Consider the following 18,763-nt stretch of genomic DNA (forward strand, 5'->3'; position numbering starts at 1 on the left):
CTGGATCCACCTGAAATCTGGGTTTTGGTTTGCTTCAGTTGGATTAGTTTCCTTAATTTAGAAGCTGTACTCGATCTTTACTTGATCTCTAGAAGATGACAGACTTTAATTTACCAGAATGTGCGATTCTACTGAAATTAACAGCCAGAATCATGGATGAGTTTGTAGGTTTACGTACTAAAATTTGTTTTTAAAATTAAACAGTGTATAATTAAGACAACATTTTACAAAATATACATAGAATGACGAGATTATCATTCATCAGATGGTTTTCTTCAATGTAAGTTCTACTGCTGTAGTATGAAAATGATTCATGGAAGACTTTCTGGTATGTCTGTTTTTGTTCTGAATTTCATTAAACAAGCACGATAGAAGGTTTTTATCTTCGTCTCCGACTTCGATTTGTTTAGAGAGGACTCTCCTGCCAGCCTCATCACTTCAAATCTCTCCACGAAAATACAAGGGTGAATCCTAAAAATAGTGAAATAAGGGCCTTGAGATTTGCCGCCCATGGCGTGTGGAGGAGACCCGGTGAACCAGCAAAAGCAACCAGTGCCAAAATAGGGAAGAAAGGGAGCGAGGCCATGGGAGCCTCTGGAATGTAACAACCTGTGGCTATAAACAACTCCAGCTTTGCTTCTCTTTCATTGCAGCAGCCTTAGGCCTCAACATGAGGTTGTACAGAATAAAGCAGGCCTTAGGCTGCTTTTTCTTCCTTCTCCCCCTCGTCCTCCTCGTGTCTCCTTCTATTGGACTTACAGATGCCGAAGCTGAATTTCTCGCTCGCCGACAACTCACCAGCATGCCCAATGGCGGGGACCTGCCCGATGATTTTGAATTTGACGTTGAGCCCATTTTCACCTTCACCAACTCCAGGTTGAAACGTGCGTACATAGCCCTGCAAGCGTGGAAAAATGCCATCTACTCTGATCCCAACAATTTCACCGCCAATTGGGTGGGCGTTGATATCTGCTCCTACAATGGGGTCTTCTGTACCAAGGCACTCGACGACCCGTCACTCAGTGTTGTCGCCGGCGTCGACCTCAACCACGGTGACATCGCCGGGCACCTTCCTGCGGAGCTTGGTCTCATGACCGATCTTGCTCTGTTCCACATCAATTCCAACCGCTTCTGCGGGATCATTCCCAAGAGCTTCTCCAGGCTGGTGTTGATGCACGAATTTGATGTCAGCAACAATCGATTTGTGGGTTCTTTCCCCAAGGTCATCCTTTCGCTACCAGCATTGAAGTACCTCGATCTCCGTTTCAACAATTTCGAAGGCGCCCTCCCACCTGAGCTCTTTGAGAAGGAGCTCGATGCCTTGTTCTTGAACGACAACCGCTTCGACTCCAACTTGCCGGAGAATCTTGGCAACTCACCGATTTCCGTTGCTGTCTTCGCCAATAACAAGTTGACTGGCTGCATTCCCAACAGCATCGGCAAGATGGGGAGCAGTTTGGACGAGATCGTCTTCCTCAACAACATGTTTTCAGGGTGCTTGCCACCCGAGATGGGATTGCTTGGGAATACGACTGTTCTGGATGCGGGATCCAATTCCTTCACTGGGGTCTTGCCCAAGAGTTTCACCGGTTTGAAGAAGTTGGAGGAACTTGATATCTCGGGTAACATGTTTACAGGGTTTGTGCCGGAGGGGATATGTCAGCTTTCCAACCTCCAGAACTTCACCTACTCCGGTAATTACTTCAAGGGGCAGGCAAACGAATGTGTTGCAAAATCAAAGTCTGGTACAGTGTTTGACGATCGGGATAACTGTTTGCCAAGTCGCCCGCAACAGAAGACGGCCAAGAAGTGTGAACCAATTGTGAGCAAACCAGTTGATTGCGGCAAGTCCAAGTGCAATGCTCCGGGAACAGGAGGTGGACAAAGACCATCTCCTGCACCATCTCCGACGATGACCCCGCAACCATCTCTTACGCCATCTAGGGTGATGACCCCCAAGCCGTCTCCTACGCCATCTCCGGTGATGTCCCCAAAACCATCTTCTTCGGTGATGACCCCCAAACCATCTCCTACGCCATCTTCGGTGATGACCCCCAAACCATCTCCTACGCCATCTCCGGTGATGACCCCCAAACCATCTCCTACGCCATCTCCGGTGATGACCCCCAAACAATCTCCCACACCATCTCTAGCCCCGTCTAGTGAACTAGAAACACCGATAAGCTCACCTACCCCTCCAAGTAGTAAAAAGAGCTCTCCACCACTATTGGTGCATTCACCACCACCACCACCATCACCCCCAGTTCAACTGCCTCCTCAACCTGTTTTCTCACCACCACCACCATCGACATCTATCCAATCACCTCCACCTTCAGTCCAGTCACCACCTCCACCCATTAGTGTACCTGCTTTTAAACAGAAGCTTCGCCCACCACCACCATCACCCCCAGTTCAATCGCCTCCTCCACCTGTTTTCTCACCACCACCACCACCATCGACATCTAACCAATCACCTCCACCTTCAGTCCAGTCACCACCTCCACCCATTAGTGTACCTGCTTTTAAACAGAAGCTTCGCCCACCACCACCATCACCCCCAGTTCAATCGCCTCCTCCACCTGTTTTCTCACCACCACCACCACCACCATCGACATCTATCCAATCACCTCCACCTTCAGTCCAGTCACCACCTCCACCCATTAGTGTACCTGCTTTTAAACAGAAGCTTCGCCCACCACCACCATCACCCCCAGTTCAATCGCCTCCTCCACCTGTTTTCTCACCACCACCACCACCTTCGACATCTATCCAATCACCTCCACCTTCAGTCCAATCACCACCTCCACCCATTAGTGTACCTGCTTCTAAACATAGGTTTCGCCCACCACCACCATCACCCCCAGTTCAACCGCCTCCTCCACCTGTTTTCTCACCACCACCACCATCGACATCTATCCAATCACCTCCACCTCCAGTCCAGTCACCACCTCCACCCATTAGTGTACCTGCTTCTAAACATAGGTTTCGCCCACCACCACCATCACCCCCAGTTCAACCGCCTCCTCCACCTGTTTTCTCACCACCACCACCATCGACATCTATCCAATCACCTCCATCTCCAGTCCAGTCACCACCTCCACCCATTAGTGTACCTGCTTCTAAACATAGGTTTCGCCCACCACCACCATCACCCCCAGTTCAATCGCCTCCTCCACCTGTTTTCTCACCACCACCACCATTGACATCTATCCAATCACCTCCACCTCCAGTCCAGTCACCACCTCCACCCATTAGTGTACCTGCTTCTAAACATAGGTTTCGCCCACCACCACCATCACCCCCAGTTCAACCGCCTCCTCCACCTGTTTTCTCACCACCACCACCATCGACATCTATCCAATCACCTCCATCTCCAGTCCAGTCACCACCTCCACCCATTAGTGTACCTGCTTCTAAACATAGGTTTCGCCCACCACCACCATCACCCCCAGTTCAACAGCCTCCTCCACCTGTTTTCTCACCACCGCCTCCTCCAATGAAGTCACCACCTCCACCAGCACCAGTTCAATCACCTCCCCCAGCATCACCACTGTATTCACCTCCACCACCAGTGCTCAACTTTTCGCCACCACCATCACCGGCCATTGCTTCTGTAACACCCCCAATGGATGATGACTTTATCCTCCCACCCACAAGGGGTGTCTCCTATGCATCACCACCGCCACCCTTTTTCCAAGGCTACTGAGTGGGCTCTCCTTGTCATTCCCTCCATGCAATAAGAAAAGAAAGCTTGAGAGTCTTGTTATGTAAACTTGAACAACAGTTGAGGCAACGACATGTAAATCCGAACATTGCAATTCTTTATCCTTAAATTCTTGCTTGCATTTAATTGCCTACGATGCATTATGTAATTGACAAAAACCTATGCATGCATTAAAGTTAGAAACAGTTTTACAAGCTGAATGATAATTAGGATAATTAACTTTTAACACCACTTAGTTACCATTTATTCTCTATTAATGGCTTGGATAAACATATTGAACCAAAATCTAAATCACTAATTAGAATGATTACATACCCATGTCAAAGTAAATAAACCCTATAAGGATGGTTATTGTGGATGTGTCACTCTTTATATATATTGAGCTATGAGCACAACATTGATAACCATGTGTCACTCTTTTCCATTTATAGAGAAGGGTTAAACTATGACATCTCAAAATGAATTAGTTATTACAGATCGATTTTTTCATATATCCAAATGGATAATTAGGATTCATTTAGCAATTGAGGTTAAGATTTTCTGAAAATTAAAATAACACTCACTAAATTATATGAATGAGAGATCCCAAGACCAATACGAGTTCTTCGTTTCATATTTTCTCAAAAAATTCATTAAAAAAAACAATTCTCTTGCAATAAAATCATCTACGATCACACGTTTGTTGTTCCCATAGTTTCTTTCGGGTAGCTAGAAAGATTAAATACCCAATACATAAGTCGATAAACCATGGAAAATTTTTACTCTATATATTGAGCTATGATCACAATACCAATAACCATATAATTTGTTAGTCTAAGCAAGTAAAAACTAGTATTGATTTCACAATACGAAAGGTTATTGGTTCCGTTGATTACGACTTACAAAATATTGAAATTATATTCAAATCATCTTCAAATGCATATCTTTTAAGAAGCCTTTTGTGTGACAACTTAAAAAGCTTGTGCGATGTAAGAAAAAAAAGAAAAAACTATTGCAAAGAATAGAAAATAGAGACAGATGATTTCTTTAGAAGAAAAATAGAATAGAGTTTAATTTTGTTAGGTCAAACTAAAAACCGTCCGAGTTTTTATTTAGGACAACACTTGGAGTTAAAAAATAAGAACAGGCGCATCGTGATCATCTTCTTCTCCAATATCATGGAAATTTTTATTAGTGATCCATAATTATTTTACTACAAGAAAATAGACTTATGCTTCACCGACAAAAGTCTAAAATTCGTTGGAAGAAGCTCTCTCAACAAAAAATTCAGTCGAAGAAATTTCTTAAGTTACATTTGTCTCATGATCTCAATTATATACAAAAGTGGGTGGAACATAATTAGGTAAAGATAATTTTTTCCTTTTACTTTCATAAGAACGATAGATTTTCTTATTATTTAAATTAAAACAATCTTATTAAGTGAAAATACAAATATTAGAAGAAATATCTTGCAACCGTGGGAAGGATTCTTCATCTTCTTTATCTTCCCTGTAAATCTATCCCATTGACCCTCCCCAAGACTAGCCATTTTCGCACGTAAGAACACTACTTGTAGGCTACTTGAAGACAAATATCCATGTTGCTGAACTACTCACACCAACTGCAGCTTTGTCGCAAGGCTCAGCTCTACAAGTTTTCCTTTCTTGTACCCGTTTGATGTCTTTTGAGTTGTAGATAAAAAGGAGCTAATCAAACTCTGAGGTAGCTTTGATTCTGCACTATTTCGGCGGGATCCATGGCGTTGAGGGTTCTCCTTGTGTTTGTGATGGTGGTAGCTGCTGGTGCTGGAGCGCAGAAGGAAGAGGCCCTGGGAGCTTCGTTTATCTTTGGGGACTCGCTCGTGGATGCCGGGAATAATAACTACCTGCCGACGTTGTCAAAGGCGAATATCCGGCCTAACGGGATCGATTTCGCGGCGTCTGGGGGGACTCCAACGGGACGGTATACGAACGGGCGCACCATTGGAGACATCGTCGGTGAGCAGCTTCTCGTCTTCTTGAATGGATTGCAAGAGATCAGCACAGTTACTGTTTCAGAAGCAAAATAGTAGTAGTAGTGAACCATCAAGTTCGTTCTTCTTTCTGGGCGTTGGTCCCAAATGGTGAAGATTGATTTTAGATGGAGATAATTTCTAGTTTCTGGATCTGGGTTTTGATCAATCGAAACGGAAATGACCCTCGAAACTGCGACTGATGGAATCTAAATAGAACTAATCAGCTATGAAATTTATAAAACTTTCCGACTGGTGATTTTTCTATGTTGCAGGAGAAGAACTGGGGCAACCAAACCACGCACTTCCGTTTCTGTCTCCCAACGCCACGGGGAAAAATATTCTATACGGAGTAAACTACGCCTCCGGAGGAGGAGGAATCATGAACTCAACGGGGAGAATATTTGTAATCCTTCTCATCTCTTCCTTTTTTTTTTTTTTTTTTTTTTTCAGTACTACTGGTGGGTCATCTACCATAACAATTTGGTCTCCCGAACAACGACGAGCAGATCACCAGATTGAAAAGAAAAGGAAAAGGGAAGAGATTCGACGAGACTGATGGCACTGGATTGTGGCAGGTTAACAGGCTGGGAATGGATATCCAGATTGATTACTTCAACATCACGAGGAAGCAACTGGATAAGCTACTGGGAGCTTCCAAGGCAAGAGAGTTCCTGATGAAGAAGTCCATTTTCTCGATCACAATTGGAGCCAACGATTTCCTCAACAACTACCTCCTCCCGGTGCTTTCCGTCGGAGAAAGGATATCTGAAACTCCTGATGCATTCGTCGACCACCTCATCACCAATCTCCGAGGACAGCTCACTGTAAATCCTTCAGAATAATCACAAAATCTTTTTTTATTATATATATTTTTAATTTTTTAATAATAAAAATACATTTTAGAGGTTGTATGAAATGGACGCGAGAAAGTTCGTGGTGGGAAACGTGGGACCCATCGGGTGCATCCCCTACCAGAAGACGATAAACCGAGTCAACAAGGGCGAGTGCGTGAAGCTTCCCAACCAACTCGCCCAGAAGTACAACGCAAAGCTAAGAGATCTGCTCGCCCAGCTCACCGACAACCTCCCCGGAGCCACCTTCGTCTATGCAAACGTCCACGATCTCGTCATGGAACTCATCTCAAATTACGCCAAATACGGTATTCTCTCACCCTCTTCCTTCCCTCCTCTGACTGATCTGTCTTAGTTCCTCATCTTCGACCTTTAATTCGCAGGTTTCAAATCGTCGAGCTCGGCTTGCTGCGGCAACGGAGGGCAATTTCAAGGGATCATCCCCTGCGGACCGACGTCTTCGATGTGCGAGGACAGGTCTAAGTACGTGTTCTGGGATCCGTACCATCCGAGCGAGGCCGCCAACCTTGTAATCGCCAAGCAACTCATTAATGGAGATACCAAGTACATATCTCCCGTGAATCTCCGCCAGCTGAGGGATCTGTGATTGTCTCGTTTTGTTTGAGCTCCGCTCGACGTACCCGTTTGAAGTGACTCTTGCATGCATGGGCTCGACGTGAAGAAGAAAATACTGGATTAGATCTCATTTTTTGTGATAATTCTTATGGTCTGCTTCTATATCAATATATGCTATTTTTTTATGTATTTATAAAAATCTTGATTTAGTTCTGTTTAATTTTAATCAGGGTTTTCTGAAGGATTTGAATTAGACATGAAAATCCGATTCCGATTGGGACTCGCCGATCTAGTAATTAGACTCAGGGCGAGTTAGAAGGGATTCAATTGAAACAAAAGAGTCAAGCAACTTCCTAATAACTCCCTTGGTAAGTCCAAAATCCGATTCGACTCGCCCAAATCGCAATACATATTTCTTTGAGTTATTGAAGATGAAAAAACCTAAAGAGTTTTTTACTCTAAAAAAATCTAATATCTAAAAAGAAAATTAAAAATTTTAAATATATTGTAATTAATTTACATAAAGTAATTTTAAAGTAGGGGTGGGCATCGGTCGGGTTGGGTTGGGGATGGGTTTACTAATATCCAAACCTGAATCCAAAAACAATTTAAAAAAACCCGAATTGTCAAACTTGACCTCTACCCAATCACCATCCTTGTAACCCCGTCCCTATAAACTCAACTTAAACCTGACCTGTCTCCACTCCATCCTAGTAAACTTGACCCATCTTAACCCTGTTTTATATCTCTGTCTCATACGTGAGTCGGGTCCGGTTTAGGAAAATCTATCCCCCGTTTAAAACCCAATAGTTTTTTTTCCTACCCCGTCCTTGACGTACGGGGTGAAATTAAAAGCCCAAACAAGGGTTTTTTGAATTGGGTTCCCCAAAAAACCTGACCCCATACCCACCCCTAATTTAAATTTTTTATAATTAAAAAAACCAAATAAAATTAAGAAATTTTAATTAAAATAATAAATAATTATTCTATGTAAGAGATGTGAATAGATAATATCATGGAAAAACAAAGAAAAAAATTTAAAAGAAAATCGTCTGCCAAGTGGCATGTCTTTTTGTAGAGGAAATCTCGTGGGTAATGTCTAATGGGCCGATGTGGTTTCGTGTCGGTTTATAACCCCGTCCCCAGACTTATTTCCTTCTCCGTACCGTCATCATCCCTCACAGACCTAACCTCCGGCGCACCTTATCAGGTAGCCCAACAAAATTTAGCTTTCCTTCCTCTGTACTTTTTAAAATCCCTACGGAACAAATAAAAACGCGTCTATATTTCTTCTAACTTTGAAGTGTCTCCCCCAAACAAACGACCCTCGCTGTGTCGATCCCCAACCGGATCGGGTGGAATGAACTCGAAGCAAATCGAAAAGCCTCCTATTTTCCTTCCTATTTTCCTTCCAGCCGGACGATTGCGTGTCGGAAAACCCTCGAGGCACTAATCAGAAGGAAGCCTGGTTGCTTGATTTAATGGAGGAAAATACGACGCCTCAAGAGAAGAAGGATCCTCCAGTTGCGCCATCGAAAGGATGGGGGGGCTGGGGGTTTTCTCCCCTTTCTTTGTTGTCGGATCTTCAAAAGGCCGCTGCTGATGCTGCTGAAGAGATTTCTCGGAATGTAAGGGTTTTTGCCTATTTGATGGTCATTCCGCCTATGTTGAAGAGTCTTGCGTTTCATTTTTTATGGAGACAATTATTAGTTTTGATTGCTACTACATTTTTTGTGATGTTCGTCATTTTTTCTTGTTAAATTAGTTTTTGATTTTCTTTTCTTAATCGATGAGCTTGATGCTGATGCACTAATGTTTTTGTGAGTCTTTTTTAGTTGATTTATTTTGCTTAATTTGAGCGTTTGTCGAGAAGTTAGGCTGCATTTGCAGTTGAAGTGTTTCCCTACTGTTGATATTCAATTTACTAAATGTTTCGCTTTCTTTCGTTTTTAATTTTTGTGAAACTATTTCTAGATTCTCAGATTCAGCATTTTAATATCAGCGGTCTAACTCAGTGAAACTATCAATTAGCTAAGTGGTTAATATTTACAGGAACTAAGTTGCTAGCTTTTGGATAGAAAATTTGCTGTTATTAACCGCCAACTTTTTTGATTATTGCGTCTGCAAATTTAGATGGTGTTTTCTTTTGTAGTACTGAGGAAAATGAACAGAGAAGTTTGGAGATCCTAAAAGGACATTATTCTTGGATTTCCTATAATTTTGAAATTGAATGTAGGTCAATTTAGGGTCTCTTACTGCAGTCAATCGTCATTGCAGTGAAATTTTTTTGTTGGAGTCTATCCTACCGCTCAACATCGAATTGAGTAGCATTTGGTTGCTTTTACCTGCTAGGCAGTTGAAGTTGCTAAGGGAATTCAAGACGTTCAGCATGGATCTCCTCCTGATACGGAAACTCTGAAGGAGGAACCTGAAAAGAAGGCACTTGATGAAGTTGAGAATGAGGAGGATAAATTACGGAAAGCTGCCCTGGATAAGTTAGAAAAAGCTAGTGAGAACTCTCTTCTGGGTCAGGTAAGCTGACAAGTATCTGATTTTTTTGTTTCTTTTTCGTAACTGTACAAACCTTTTTTTTTTTGTGCGTTTTTTTTATGAAAATTAGAACAACTGGAATTGTCATTTTGCATGGCTTTTTGGTGGATGTCAGGATAATTTGTTTTTCTTTGTTTTATTCTTTGAGGATCTTAATCAAGATGCTTGGAAGAAAATATTTAAACTGTGTGTAAATGTAACTTAATCATCTAATATTTTTAGGATTGTATAGCAGAAATAGGAGGAACAATGTTACATAGTCAACACGTTTTGTTTGGGAAAACTTTGTTATGCTTAAATGGTTTTTCAGAATGGTGCTTATTGATTGCAGGGTCTTATGGTGCTTGATAACTCGGTGGAGAGCCTGGCGTCAGGTGCATGGCAAGCATTAGGTAGTGCTTGGAGAGGAGGTTCAAACTTGGTGCAAAAGTATGTGCATATGAACAAGTAGATCACGAGTGCTGTAGAATTTATTTGTTCTTTCAGTTTGCCTGAAAAAGGAAGAAGAAATGACGTGCTTTTATGAGAATTTATGTTGTCTGAAAAATACATATACAACTACTTTGCACATTGCAGTCATCTTCTTTGCATGACTAGTCTCCTCTTCATTGTCTTTAATTTCTGTAACTGGACTGTTGATTTATGAAGGATAGTATGCTCTGTTTTACTTTTACCAGATTATCCCTCTAGAGTAGGAATATGTTCTACTTAATATAGGAGTTGTGTGGTCCAATTTTCAGTCTTTTTTGTCTTGCAATTAGGGAGTTATACAGTGTTTCTATCCTTCTCTGTTTTCAGTTAAGTGAGTAATAAGTAGGAGGAGAGATTGATTACCGACCTCTAAGGAGTGCTGGAATTCAGTTGCACTCGTCTCTGTGATGCCTTATTTTCTCTCTCTTCTTAAATCCTAACTTCTACAAGGACTTAAATTTTTTTTCTATTTTTGTTTGGAAAAGTTGGTTAGCTTTATTGCTGTATAAAGAATTTGGGGAAGAAGATGCATCCCTCAAAGTACAAGGGGAAAAGAGTTCTCACTCACTAAAAAGGGATGAGAAGCACCATCCTTGGCCATAGAATCTGAAAGATTATTGGCAGCCCTAGGTGTATGCTGGCATGTGACTGTAAGAGTAGAACATAGAAACTTAATCTCTTGAAATACATAATGGAATCTCTGAGGTAGATGAGAGCACCAATTCATTCAGCTATAACTATATCTGAATCAGCATTGGAGCCAAGAAATTTTGCTTGAGATCTTAACACCTTGCATTAATGTACTAATTTCTGCTTCAGCAAAGTTACACCTGCCGTAGGGCTCTACAATGATAAAAAAAGCTCGCCATATTGATTCTTAATTACTCACCCAATGCCTTCGGACCAGGATTTTTCGTTTTAACTTTGAAAGATCTGGGAGGTGTCCAAGCAACGAATTTGGGTGAGGGCTGACTTGAGAAGGTGGCTTCTAACTCCGATGTCTTATGATAAGAGATCAAGGGAGAGGGAATAGCTCTTTGTATGTATTAGTCCATAGGAGAAAAGTTTGAGAAATTCTTTTAATGAGATTGCTAAGGAAAAAAACAAAAAAGAAGTGGTTGTGCCACTGCAAAGGAAAAAAAGACTTTTAGCATATCTTATTTTGGAAGCAAAGCTACTAAGAAGTTTTTTTCCTCCTTTGTGGATTCCTCTTTCTGAGATAATTGGAGCAACATGGCAAAGATGCGGATTGGAACCAAGGTCCAAGTTATGTAGAAATGGACTCCTCTAGAGCCTGGTTTTCTAAAGTTTGAATTTGATGGTTCTTCTCTCAGTAATCCCGGGATTGTTGGCTTTGGGGGAGTTATCACGGATCTCTTCGGCAATCAGTGTTTCTCGTATGCTGGCCCATTAGGCATTTCTGACTCAAAGTTGGCTGAGCTCCACGACCTCCTCAATGGGCTTCACGTTTTCAGAGACAAATGCAGTGGCTCACTCTACATTGAAGGGGAGTCAAAGGTGGTTATTGGTTGGTGCGATTGTGCATCCTCTCCCTTGTGGCACCATTGGGACATTTTTCAGGAGATTCTAGAAATTGCCTCACTCTTCTCTTGTATTTGGTCTCACATTCCGAGATCTGCAAATTCGGCAGCAGATGTGCTTGCCAAGCAGGGAGCAACCCTGCAATCTCTAGTTGTTAGGGATTTGCTCCCTCTTCTTTTTTAAATTTTCTCTGTTGATATGTATACATCATTTCCAAAAAAAACTTTGGAAGCAAAACTAGATGATTTAATGTGAATATTACATGCTCTATCTCTCGTTTTTTTTTTTGAGGGGGCGGGGGGGGGGGGGGATAGTTTTCACGGCACTGACCATCTTTATTTCTACTAATTATCAGGATTGAGAATTCTGCCACAAGCCTTGCTGTTTCAATTCAGAGCGGGGAACTGCCTGGTAAGGCTGGTTCTCTAGCACCATCTCTAATAGAGGTATAATTCCTGATTCAGAGGCTTGTAACAATCAGTGCATACACACATATTCACACCTTTTTACTCAAAAAAATAAAAAATCAGTGCATACATAATTAATTATAAAATAAGATCTACAAATGACAGAGATATGTATTTTTCATCTATGTAAATAGAGTGGTAAAGCATGGACTACAAAAGGAATGCAAGTTCTTGAACATGTTGGTCAGGAAACTATGGAGCTGCTGATTAGCGAGACTGGTATTGAGGTTGAGAAGAATTCAAAAGATGCTGAGCAGGAAACTTATGCTGAACAGTTTGAGGAAGTCACTTTTGACCGATGCTTTTACATATATGGAGGACCTGAACAACTTGAGGTAAGACTACATTTCTACTTGTGTATAAATTTTCTAACATATGACAATTTTTGCAATCAATAGTTGTTTTGCATGGTTGATATTGCAAATTTTGCAGGAATTGGAATCACTGTCAAACCATTATAGTCTTTTATTCAACCGGAGGAAAACAAAACTATCATCAGAACAGAAGTCATTTTATGATGCCACAGTTAAGCAAGTCCAGCAAATTTTTAGCTTGAATACTGAAATGGATGCTCAAAGTATGGATCCCGACAAAGGAAAGAACATTGAGATTCTGGAAGGTGGGAGCTGTGATGAGATAAAAGTGTTGCGTGATGCAAGTGTCAACAAGGCAGCTGATATGGCTGCAGGGTTGTAATCCTTTGGTCAAAATTTATTTTGTGTGCCACTTTTTCAAGGATAGATGTTAGTCCATATTGCTCTCTAGTCCTGGTCATGATGCATAAACTTGTTTGCAGGTTTGCAGCTGCCTTAGGAGGACTTGCTGCTAAAGAAATAATTCAGCGTACTGCTGATAGACTTGAAACTATTCACTCAGAGGGTGTCCATGTATGTTACAAGACAGATTTGATCACTTCTCCCCCTTGGCTCTCTCTGTCACTCTCTTGCTTGTACACAGGGTACTTACCTGTATGTTTCTGTGCAGAGGCTTTCAGAACTATGTTGCAATGCCGTTTCTCAGCTTCTGATGCACGGAAAATCAGTCATTTCTAGTGCAAACAAAACACGAGAGGAAATTTCTGAGGATGATGTGAAAATTTCCTGGCCTGAAGATCCTGTTTCAAGAGCTAAGATCATAAGAACTAAGACACGGTCTATGACTGGAGACATAGAAACTGTTTCTGATAGTTTTATCACTGGTAAGGTTCTAAGCATTCTCACTAATGTTTCCAAACTGGTAACTGGCCGGGCTCGCTCTATCAGTTTGCTTTAAGAATTTTTAAGTTAATAATTTCTATAAAGTTTTGGCTTGCTAATGAATTTGTGTTGGTCAAGGGGATTGGACCTGTTACCCTATCTGCTGTTAAACCAGCTGTAAGTAGGTTGAATCTCTGATTGCCTACAGAAAAAAGGAAAAATAAAAATCTTGTAACACTTGTTTTCCATACATGCTAGTAATAGCTATATGTGGATATTGCTATTGTATGAACTCAGGGTTGTCGTTTTAGCAGAATCTCTAGCTGCTACTTATCATGCTAGGTTTCTTTTCTTTAAGTTTTTAGTATATTCATTGCCTCAGTCTTGGATTAGGTAGCCTGGGTCATATCTTTAGTTTTGTCTGATCATTCCTGTGTATATTCATTGCCTCAGTCTTGGATTAGTTAGCCTGGGTCATATCTTTAGTTTTGTCTGATCATTCCTGATTATGTCACTAGATACTTCCCTTCACTGTCCTTTGAAATTCGTAGTTTTGATTGCCTCACCCCTTCCCCTCCCACTCAGCCATCCACACACTCAAATACACACACACATCATAAACACATATTGGCACATTCACAAGCTTGGGACTGGAATCAGTATTGCATTGTCAATTGATGCGTATATTTACAATCTAAATTTCCATTCGTTTTCAGGCATCTCTGATGTGGTCGAAGCCTATGCAGTGGCTATGAAAGGTGCTGCTGATGATGCACATAATGGCCTTCCTAAAGAGACTTCGGTCCAGCAAAAAGCTGATGCCATATCCAATCTTCTTCGCACCAATCAAACTACCGCCAGGGACAAGATCCAGGATGGACTTCAATATTTAACATTTGTAGTCATTTCCACTTCCATGCCCACTGCTGCTTGAAACAGTAATTTTCTACCAATGTCCTCTCGTTTTTCCTTCAATTTATTACTGACTGTTTAGTGCATTACCACACCAACTTAGCAGATCCCACTATCTGATTCTTATTTGGAACTTTATGTCACTTTACAAAAATTTAGGCTGTTGTAAGATAAAGTAACAAATTTTCATTTAAATCTCCCAAACTGCTTTTCAGATGGACCACTGTAAAAGTAATTTCTTTAAGCTTACTAGATACTTCAGTTACATATGTTGATATTTTCTTTTACCCAGTAGTAGTGTTAAATGCTTACAAATGATTTATGTAGGAAGCCTGTGAAGGTTGAATGAGCTCAACCAATTCCAAGCATAGAGCTGACATATAAATCGATTCTCTTCGCCCCTGCATCAACAAGAATAAGATTCTGGAGAAGCTACTTCCAATTGTTTATATACATCAGGTATATGTATCTCTTGTTTTATTCATATTGGATGCTTTTTGTTGGAAATAGTTTGCTGTATACCCATTGGGAGAATACTCACCCAACTGTGTTACCAATGTAGGGACGGACCAGTAGTTTGGATGCAATTAGTGGCGTGAAGAATTTCTTGGAGAGGATAAAACCAACAAGCCTTGCTATTCGATCTCAAGAAGACAATCTTTTTTTTCAGTTTGCATTTTTACTTGAACTAACAACTAGGCCATTAGCGAGAAACATGATTAAAAGTTAGTTAAATGGTACAGCCTCTAGTGGAAGTATAAGCTAGTGGGTAGAGTTTGAGAAATGCTAGTACATCTACGAGCAGTATTAGAAGCTTGCTATAGTGTGTTCAAATTTGTTGAGGACTTGTAAGGTGCTGTTTCTGGATTGATGCATTCAATTGATTGTTTGACATGTCATGATCCCAGGATACAATATGACATAATCATGCCAGAGAGTTGTTTTCAATTGTTTCCAGCTCCTTTCTGGCTAACAGTATGGACTGATAAACAAAACACACTTTAACTGATTGATAAATGTACAACTAAGCCTATCTTGAACTTGGTAAAACCTTGGACAAGTGGTAATGGTAACTGACTGGTGAGGACAGGATCTTCCCCACTGTGGCAGTAGCTATGGGAACTTGCTCTCCCAAGACAGAAAGAAGCTTGCTAGAGGTCTAAAAGTGTAAAAGAGCAGTTCATCTGTCAATTCAAGTGCCCAGGAAAGAAATACTTCCAATTGAAGGGATAATGGAGGTATTATCTTTCCATAACCTGATATGTTGTTGAATAATATCCTTCTGTTTATTTAACCCAATTTAAGCTCATTCAGTACTGATTATAGAATATGAAAGAGTAAATTGTTTTTAATTAAGTCGTTACTTAACCCATTTATTTGACCTAAATAAATATGAATAGGTAATATTCGAGTCAACCTTAACCTCACTGAGTTTCACTTATTGCCACTCAGAATTTTGTTAATAGACTCACCTTTCTTCCCACATCCCTGTGAGGTTTAACTCATTGCCACTCAGAATTTTGTTAATAGACTCACCTTTCTTCCCACATCCCTGTGAGGTTTAACTCATTGCCACTCAGAATTTTGTTAATAACAGACTCACCTTTCTTCCCACATCCCATGGGTTTTCACATCACCCCTTCTTACTGTTGCTTTCCCTGCACAAGCTGTCTCCCAGCTCCAAATGTGTCCACATATGGATGAGCCGTTCTCCCTTTTGCTTTTCCATTGTCCTAAATTTTGTTCAACCTGCATAGTCAAAAAGCTTTCACAATCTTCTCCTTCTTGCCTGGTCTTTAACATGTCTTATTTTCTGTCCAAGTTATCTTCAACAATTGACTCACAGTTTAGAAATATATTTGCAAGACTCCCATGCAATTAAGTTGCAGAGGAAAGTGTCCCTACGTGAGTCATGAGTGAGTCTTCCACTCACCCTTTGCAGTTAATGATGATATACTCCAAAAATATCATTCCCTTCCATCACCATCTCCATTACAACAATATAAACAATAGCTCGACATTTAATAAACATAAGAATCCAAAATCAAAACATAGTGCTTTGACAAACGAAGACCCCGTTTGAATTGACTGAGAATAGAACACAGTGAAGTGACAGAGATTATTACCCTTCACCAGTAAGTGTTCATCCTCTTCTGGGTAGTTTATCCAGTAGTTAATTCTGCTATTCTTTAATCCCTCAGTTGGATTAAAATAATGAAAGCTAGTAGGCAATAGATGCACGCCTAAATCTCTATCTTGTCCTTTGGTAATCATTGCCAGATTTGAGAATTGGAGTAATTTAATATCAATGTTCTCGTTAAAGTAAGATTCCCTTATCATTTTGTCCCAAGTTGTTCTAACCTGCTCTTATTATACTGGATAAAAAAAGTTTTAGTTTCTCTGGGGACCTTGACCAAACACCTTCCCTGCATTATTTTTCTTCAAATCATCCAATTCAAGTGTTCGACCTCAACCCAGAACCCGGATGAGGTCACTGTGACCACTGCTCATGTTTTCGAGCGCCCCATCTTTGATTTAGTATGATGATCCAAACCTGGGTGTAAAGTGTAAACAAAGAAGAAAAGCGGCCCCCGGTGGGAAATTTTGTCAAACACCATGTGGACTGGGGTACCTGTTTGTCGAAAACTGACCTCGAAAGGCTGATTGAAGCTCTCACAGGCTCCCACCTTCCCGCGGTGGAGGTCGTTTTGGCCGCTTCCTCTTGTCGTCGATCCAGAAATTCAAATCTGCGGCGTCTGAACAGTGTGGAGGGAAGAAAGTTGATGCTGGCGCGAGAGAATTTTGTCCAAGGTGGGGTCTAATCCGTTCACAGGCGGTGGGTAACAAGTGGGTCCGTTTTGATTAAATGGGAGCAGCAGCGAACACCGACTTCCAGCAATCACTGCTCGCCACCAACTACAGCTTCCTCCCGGATGGCGACCTCGCTCCTTTCATCCTCCCCTGTCACTTTTTCTTCCTTGAGAATTTTGAACAGAGTTGCTCCCTTGGGAGGGAACTGATCCAGATTTTCTAGATGAAACTCAGGAAAATAATCATTCTTAAAAATCTTACTTGTTTCAATTTAATCACCCCACATTAACATCCTTGAAAAAATCCATTATTAGTACCCAGGAAGATTCAGGAGCAACAAATCACAGGCTCTTCGTTGATAATTCATGCTTAATTAACTTAAATAGGAGCCTGAAAGTAGAGAGAAACAGTAGTCCCATATTAGCTTCACTCCTTGTAGCCTGGTACGTATTTTATACTCTTTTTTATCTTCCATGTAGTACGTACGGTTCGGCGCAGCAATGTCAATTTCTGTCTAAAATGTCGGCCATGGAAGTGACTCCAGTGCATGAAAATCCAAATCTGGACTAAAATGAGTATCTGACTTACCCATTCGGGGGCTTCACAGTTTCACAGTACCCAGCAGCGATTCTCCCAAGATCCCAGTCTTCGTTCCAATCCCACAACACATGATGTACGAACATGGAGGGGGGGGAGGGAGGAAACAGAGAAGCGCGCGCAGACAGCGACATGAGAGGGTGGGGAGGGGATCAGGATTCAGGGCAGCGGTGCCGGCCTGCGCTCTCCCCCGCGCGTGCTCAACACACTGAACTGAACCCACTGGTCGGACAGCCACGCGATGGGGCGCATCGCTGCTACGCCTGCAGTCGCCGCGACCGGACCGGTCCCTCATCCCCCCGACGACCCCCAACAACTCAGATTCTCTGCCACTGCAGCTTCTGCCGCTCGCTGCGTGTATGTTCACGGCGACCGAGAAATCCGGCGGAGTGACTGAGACAGGGACAGTGTGTGTGCTGTTAGGGTTTAGATAGAGAGTACTTGAAGAATCTGATGCAGACTCGACGGGGCTTCCAGGAACTCCACCTCCGGGTCCTCCAATTATTGCCCCCCACGCTGCCCGACATTAATTATGCTGTCCCTCCCTCCCCTCCCTCCCTCCCTCCCTCCGTCTCCGCCATTTTTCACGCCTCCCCTCTGATCTGGGTAACACTGCTACTCTCTTTCTCTCTCTCTCCCCTTCCTCCGTTCCAATTTCGTTTCACTCATTAAAAATAAAAAAAATCTCAGGAAAAGGGCAAATCCGTCTTTAAAAAATAAATATGTAAATATCTGACCTCTCCGTACCTGTACCTAAATCCTTTCGTACAGGCGTGCCTGTTCCCACAGGTGGAGACCAATCCTGAGTCCCTCCATATCCCCGTGGGCCCCATGAGATTTTGAACACGTCGCCATCCCCCCGCCGCTTGTGGGCCCACTTCGTCTATTCACGATCCCTCTTACTAGCACACTAATCTTGCTTAGTTACTTAATTAATCAGGCCTACGGACGGTGATTAGCGTGAATCCAGCGGCGTGGAGTGGGGCCCACGTGTTGGGACAACGCGACAAAAACAGAATGGAAGCCGAGCCGGTGGAAATGAAGATGGACCGGGTTCGGGTTTTCGACAACCC

General features: G+C 42.0%; 3 protein-coding genes across 5 annotated transcripts; all 3 read left to right on the top strand.

The window, feature by feature from the left end:
- The first annotated feature begins 670 nt into the window (after positions 1–670).
- Positions 671–3,706, top strand: LOC137952119 (pollen-specific leucine-rich repeat extensin-like protein 3). Its single transcript, XM_068799188.1, has one exon. The coding sequence runs from the start codon at positions 671–673 to the stop codon at positions 3,704–3,706; it is 3,036 nt and encodes a 1,011-aa protein (XP_068655289.1).
- A 1,753-nt stretch (positions 3,707–5,459) lies between these two features.
- Positions 5,460–7,192, top strand: LOC137952120 (GDSL esterase/lipase At2g23540-like). The gene is made up of 5 exons (XM_068799189.1): positions 5,460–5,700; positions 5,990–6,120; positions 6,293–6,541; positions 6,621–6,876; positions 6,952–7,192. The coding sequence occupies exons 1-5, from the start codon at positions 5,460–5,462 to the stop codon at positions 7,173–7,175; spliced, it is 1,101 nt and encodes a 366-aa protein (XP_068655290.1). The 3' UTR covers positions 7,176–7,192.
- Positions 7,193–8,515: 1,323 nt separating this feature from the next.
- On the top strand, positions 8,516–15,176 carry LOC137951596 (uncharacterized). 3 transcript variants are annotated; one of them, XM_068798363.1, is made up of 11 exons: positions 8,516–8,772; positions 9,497–9,676; positions 10,026–10,123; positions 12,063–12,153; positions 12,309–12,509; positions 12,607–12,866; positions 12,971–13,061; positions 13,159–13,372; positions 14,087–14,308; positions 14,614–14,741; positions 14,845–15,176. In XM_068798363.1, exons 1-9 carry the CDS (start codon positions 8,626–8,628, stop codon positions 14,302–14,304), a joined length of 1,500 nt encoding a protein of 499 aa, XP_068654464.1. In that variant the 5' UTR covers positions 8,516–8,625; the 3' UTR covers positions 14,305–14,308; positions 14,614–14,741; positions 14,845–15,176. The 3 variants fall into 3 exon arrangements, with proteins under 3 accessions (XP_068654464.1, XP_068654463.1, XP_068654465.1); XM_068798362.1 differs by having other exon boundaries at positions 8,517–8,772; positions 14,610–14,741; XM_068798364.1 differs by having other exon boundaries at positions 8,518–8,772; positions 12,607–12,863; positions 14,610–14,741.
- Positions 15,177–18,763: the final 3,587 nt, after the last annotated feature.

Source organism: Aristolochia californica, unplaced genomic scaffold (assembly GCF_029961685.1).
Source record: "Aristolochia californica isolate CCGP_79_NKW_82.1479 unplaced genomic scaffold, dmAriCali1.0.hap1 SCAF_15, whole genome shotgun sequence".
NCBI classification, from domain to species: domain Eukaryota; kingdom Viridiplantae; phylum Streptophyta; class Magnoliopsida; order Piperales; family Aristolochiaceae; genus Aristolochia; species Aristolochia californica.

Excerpts from the sequence above, each read along its gene's own strand:
- LOC137952120 (XM_068799189.1), top strand. The coding sequence starts at position 5,460 with ATGGCGTTGAGGGTTCTCCTTGTGTTTGTGATGGTGGTAGCTGCTGGT. Across the intron at positions 5,701-5,989 it reads CACCATTGGAGACATCGTCG|GAGAAGAACTGGGGCAACCA; the intron begins GTGAGCAGCTTC and ends TCTATGTTGCAG. Across the intron at positions 6,877-6,951 it reads CTCAAATTACGCCAAATACG|GTTTCAAATCGTCGAGCTCG; the intron begins GTATTCTCTCAC and ends TTTAATTCGCAG.
- LOC137952119 (XM_068799188.1), top strand. The coding sequence starts at position 671 with ATGAGGTTGTACAGAATAAAGCAGGCCTTAGGCTGCTTTTTCTTCCTT.
- LOC137951596 (XM_068798363.1), top strand. The coding sequence starts at position 8,626 with ATGGAGGAAAATACGACGCCTCAAGAGAAGAAGGATCCTCCAGTTGCG. Across the intron at positions 9,677-10,025 it reads AGAACTCTCTTCTGGGTCAG|GGTCTTATGGTGCTTGATAA; the intron begins GTAAGCTGACAA and ends TATTGATTGCAG. Across the intron at positions 13,062-13,158 it reads TTCACTCAGAGGGTGTCCAT|AGGCTTTCAGAACTATGTTG; the intron begins GTATGTTACAAG and ends GTTTCTGTGCAG.